The sequence below is a fragment of the Frankliniella occidentalis genome, unplaced genomic scaffold (genome assembly GCF_000697945.3).
Source record: "Frankliniella occidentalis isolate FOCC.00 unplaced genomic scaffold, Focc_3.1 Scaffold9, whole genome shotgun sequence".
In the NCBI taxonomy this organism is placed as follows: domain Eukaryota; kingdom Metazoa; phylum Arthropoda; class Insecta; order Thysanoptera; family Thripidae; genus Frankliniella; species Frankliniella occidentalis.
This window is the reverse complement of record NW_026267139.1, coordinates 2,459,953-2,465,125: the sequence shown is the minus strand read 5'-3', so window position 1 is coordinate 2,465,125 and position 5,173 is coordinate 2,459,953. Positions and strand designations below refer to the sequence as shown.

Here is a 5,173-nt window from a genome sequence, read left to right as displayed (position 1 = left end):
GGGCAGCCTAGGCCGTACGATGGGCTATAGGACCTGCACCCAGAAGACCGTTTAGTGCGGAGAACCAAATTCAAAACCGACGAAATTTTAGCTCTAGAGACCAAAATTTATCCGTGGCGAAGAAATAATTTAATCTAGATGACTTAATTTGATTAGTGCGACCATATTTAGTTCAAAATGGGGTTACTAAATTTTAGTCGGTTTCAGGAACTAAATTTTGTTTCTTACAACCCTGATTTAGTTGTATCAACTAAATGGTTCTCAGGGTGTGCCACGGGTAAGCCTACAGGGCACAGGGCAGGCCCCAGGGGGGCAGGCCCCAGGGAAGGCCCCAGGGAAGGCCACAGGGCAGGCCACAGGGGGGCAGGCGCCACAGGGGGGCAGGCCACAGGGAAGGCCCCAGGGAAGGCCACAGGGCAGGCCACAGGGGGGCCACAGGGTGGGCCACAGGGTGGGCCACAGGGTGGGCCACAGGGCGGGCCACAGGGCGGGCCACAGGGCGGGCCACAGGGCGGGCCACAGGGTGGGCCACAGGGTGGGCCACAGGGTGGGCCACAGGGGGGGCCAGTAAGGTGTACATTACACCTTATGCCACATTGGGCAGCAGGCTACAGGAAAAGCCACGGGCTGGGCCACGGGGCAAAGCTTAGGGCAGGCCTCAAACCTGGCGAGCGTGCAACCTGAATCGACATTGCGCGGGTGAGACGGCCGCCCGCCCAGTCGAGCTGCTCCGCGCTCTACATTTTCTTTTCCTATTACATTTTACTCCGGAACTTGGGCAGAGCAGGGGGTGAAAAAAAAACTGGGGCGGAATGGGTCTTCCTCTCGTCCCGAGATGGCACTGCAGACAAAAGATGGGACAGACGGACTCCACCGGAGTAAATAAATGGAGTTATATTTATCGCTCGGCCAAATCATCCAATAATACTCTCCCCTCCCTAATTTTTACTTTTATCAACGTGGATAAGGCTGGGCGGGGCATCTCACGACGACGCCGTCTTTGTTTTCTCTCTTCCCCCCAGGAGCTCCGATTCCTTAAGAACTTCTCCTCGCTCAAGGCGATCATCTCTGGCCTGCAGTCCAACCCCGTCTACCGGCTGCAGAGGACGTGGCAGTCCATCCACAAGGAGAAGGTACGAACCGATTTCTGCGTAGCACGACTCGGATGACGTCATTTCTTTAGTTTGGCAGCAGTTTCAACACCTAAACTGTGTAACCTGTGCATTCTCTGTACCCCATACCCCATACACCCTATGTACCCTACGTTACCCGTCACATCTATTCACCCATGTACCATGCATGTACCCCAACGCTACCTTTGTAACCTGTGTAACCTGTTTGAAGCGTGCGACATATGTAACCTATGTAACCTAACTAATCAAACCTTTCTGCCCTGGCAGGTTGCCGTCTACGAGGAGCTGGCGCGCATCTTTAGCGAGGAGAACAACCAGTGGGCGCAGCGGGAGCTGCTGATGCGCGAGGGCACCGCCAAGTTCGCCGACACCGTCGGCGAGCACGACAAGCAGCTGCAGAAGGTCTTCCAGAAGCAGCAGACCAACAGCGGGGTAAGTTCCACGCTCTGCGGAAAAAAAAAACATATTGTGCTGTGACGTTCAATAAAGGAAGACAACAACACAAATAGCAAAATATGATTTGGGTTCGCATAATCACATCCAATAAAAATTAGCTGAATTTGAAAGAAGTGTAATTTTCAAAAACAAAACTGCAAAATTTTAAAAAGTATGCAAAACAGAAACACACTAAATCAGAAACATACACCCAAAAACCACACACTTACAACTCCCGAATTCAAAATGGAATTGTTTTTCTGTTGCAGAACATCAGTCACGGCACGATCCCCTACCTGGGGACGTTCCTCACCGACCTGACCATGATCGACACGGCCATCCCGGACCTGGTGGGCGAGGGCATGATCAACTTCGACAAGCGGCGCAAAGAGTTCGAGGTGCTGGCGCAGATCAAGCTGCTGCAGGGCGCGGCCAACGCCTACAACATCCCGCACGACCCGACGTTCGACCTCTGGTTCGACTCGGTGCTCGTGCTCGACGACCGCGAGGCGTACAACCTCTCGTGCCAGATCGAGCCCGCACCCGCGCCCGCCCCCAGCAACGGCCCCGCCGCGCAGAGCCTCTCCGCCGCTAGGGATCAGAAGAACAAGAGGAATACTGGGTGCGCATGATACAGACGTCATTATTTTATTTTTTTTGTTTTGGCGCGCGATTCAAATCAAACTGACCATCCAGAAAACGGTTACTTTAACTCTGGGAAATTTAAGTATAAAGAAATATTTACTTCATTTCAAAGAAATTTTCGTTTGCTGCTCGAGAATGGGAAAAAATCTTATCTTTTTAAGAAAAAGCTTCTTTTAACTTCACATACTTAAAGCAACGCATTTAAATTAATCGTGCCTTTTTTTGTGCTCGTCACCATAGGCCCGGACATCGCAAAAACGCCTCGATCGCTAGTACGTCGAGCAGCTCGAGCAGCCAGTTCTACTGCGACTTGGACAGCAGCATGCCCTCTTCCCCGCACAACTCGCTGGACAGGAAGGTGAGTCCCCCAGCAGTGCCGGGCCGGGGTTGCCGCTGCACAGGCCCTCGACGACGCTGACGCTGACCACCTGCATCTTGTCCTCCGACAGGCGTCACCCTCGCAGATGTCGTCCTCGTCGAGCAACTCGTCGCTGCCCTCGCTGGACGTGTCGGTGGGCAGCAGCAGCAACCACAGCACGCCGGCGCGGCCGCCGCACCACCCGCACCACCCGCCGCACCTCAACGCGCAGCTCAACCTGTCGGCGCCCCTGGACACGCCGCTCGACTTCTACATCATCCGCGTCACCGTCGAGCCCGACGGCCCCGAGACTGAAGGTAAAGTGTACAGTTAGTTGGAATTTTCCAAAATTTTCCGGAAAATTTCCGAAAAATTTACGAAAATTTCCGGAGGATAACTGAAAACTGGTCATGGAAATTTTCGTTTTTCCTTGAAATTTTCTTGAATTTTTCTAATAAAGTGTCCAAAACAAACAACTTCAAAAGAAAACTTTGATTATTTTACTTTTTACTAGACGCAAATAACGTGATTGTTTTTCGTTTGTTTTTTAGGTGTCATTATGTACAAAAGTATAATGCTCAGCAACAACGAGAGGACGCCACAAGTGATCAGGAACGCTATGCTGAAGTTGGGTATCGAAGGCAACCCAGATCACTATACACTTTCCCAAATATTACCAGATAAAGGTGAGTAGTCGTCTTCTAGAAAAAATTAAAAAATTGCATTGGCAGTTTGGGGTGACATATTAACTGTAATGTCTTTTCATTGACAGAGATGCTTCTTCCTGCAAACGCCAACGTCTACTACGCAGTAAATACGCAGTTCAACCTTAATTTTATTCTTAGAAACAAAAAGGTACTGAAGGAGCCAGTTCCTGTGCCACCATGTAGAACGAAATCGTCAAAGAAATTACTCTTAGGAACATAATTTTTCCCCAACTGTGACGTAATAGAGTGAATGAATATGGAATTCCAGTAAAGTTGAAGTATTAGCGTAATAAGATTAATTTTAAAAAATCAAACAGTTAATGTTAGTTGGGCCGCTTTAATTGTACTTTCTAAATGGTGAGAATCACTTTCTTTTTTGGAATGACTCATGCTTTGGGTTAACTTTTCATTTATTACCCACCGCATAACCCCCACCCCTTCCCCCAATTTTGTTTTAAATTACTGGCAAAACTTTCTAAAGATTCTATCTGGTTTATTCCATTGATAATTGATCAATTCTTATTTTAATGAAATGTAATGTAAAAGTTCCAGCTGAAAATTTCCAGCTGCCAACTCTGTGCCAAGATTTTTACACTAGTTAAGTGATTGTCAGACACCAAGGATGTGTAAAAGTGGAAAGATCTAATAACTTTTTCGATGTTATATTATGTTACCATTACTTATGTACCTTCAATTTAAACTTAAGTTAAGCACAGAAACGTCTTGCTTAAAGAGGCAAAGTAAACATCAGTGGCGTCTGTCAATTAAATGACGTGTCACTTCAGATAGGATGCTTTATTATTGATGCTCATAAATTATGAAATGGAAATATGGTTTTGTCCACAAAAGCAAAGGCATGTACAGTATTACAGGCTAAGTAGCACCATGTTATTATTTTACGATTTTGTTAGTAGACATCCAAACAGTCTATGTTGTCTGGCACATCCCAAAGAACTCTTGTTTATTTTTCTATACTTTCTCAGGGCTGTTAACTGAGAGTAACCTAGTCACATTTAACAACCTCCTATAGTGCTAGTTGCTATTATTCTATTATTAGCCTTTTATTATTTGTACAATGAATTGATTCAATTTATATAGCAACTTGCTTATCATGAGTGGGCTATTATACTTATATTATAACTAAAAATAGAATTGTCTTTGACTGATATTGAATGTATATACCACAATGATAAGATTCCTTGTGATAATGATTTCTGTTCTCTTAAATCAGTTTCATAACTCTGAACAACTGCAAAGGCACTAATTCTACACCTATGATTAAGTCTGTGTATAAAGCTATGCCTAAGTCCGCACTTCAATCAGAACACACATGTTTATGTTTTTGTTTTGTTGTTTTTTTTTATATTTTTCAACTTGTTAAGATTATTCTAGATATTTAAATCAATATGATAGAGTGACTGCTCTGTGAATATGTAAATAGCATGATCAACTATTTATTTAATATTAATACCCTCTTTATCATGAAAGAATCTGTGTAAAATTGTCCAATGTTCTTTTTTTTTGTTAAATAAACACTAAATGAAAGAAAGCCCTCCTGGTCGGTGTATTTGCTGCCTAGAGCCCCTGGGCGCGCGGGGTATCCCCTGGTCGCGCGGCGCCGCCCGTGGCGCCCCCTGCCAGCCGGCCTGGACGGTGGGCCGGAGGGCGCGTTGGGTCGCCGGCTGCAGTTGCAGTTCCTCCAGCACCTCCGCGCGCTCAAACTTTGCCTTATATATTTTTATTATTACAACCACCACAACCACCACAACAACCGCCATGTCTCCAGACGCTGCCCGTGGTGGGTATAGGTGGCTGCCGGTGGCCCCGGTGGTGGCCGCCGCAGCGGCGGTGGCGCTGGTGGGCCTGGGGGGCGCCGGGGTGGTGAGCGCTCCAGC

General features: G+C 46.9%; 1 protein-coding gene across 1 annotated transcript; it reads left to right on the top strand.

The window, feature by feature from the left end:
* The first annotated feature begins 635 nt into the window (after positions 1-635).
* Positions 636-4,827, top strand: LOC113214521 (ral guanine nucleotide dissociation stimulator-like 1). Its single transcript, XM_052277093.1, has 7 exons — positions 636-1,133; positions 1,401-1,565; positions 1,838-2,190; positions 2,454-2,571; positions 2,663-2,888; positions 3,123-3,257; positions 3,344-4,827. The coding sequence occupies exons 1-7, from the start codon at positions 813-815 to the stop codon at positions 3,496-3,498; spliced, it is 1,473 nt and encodes a 490-aa protein (XP_052133053.1). The 5' UTR covers positions 636-812; the 3' UTR covers positions 3,499-4,827.
* The last annotated feature ends 346 nt before the right edge of the window (positions 4,828-5,173 follow it).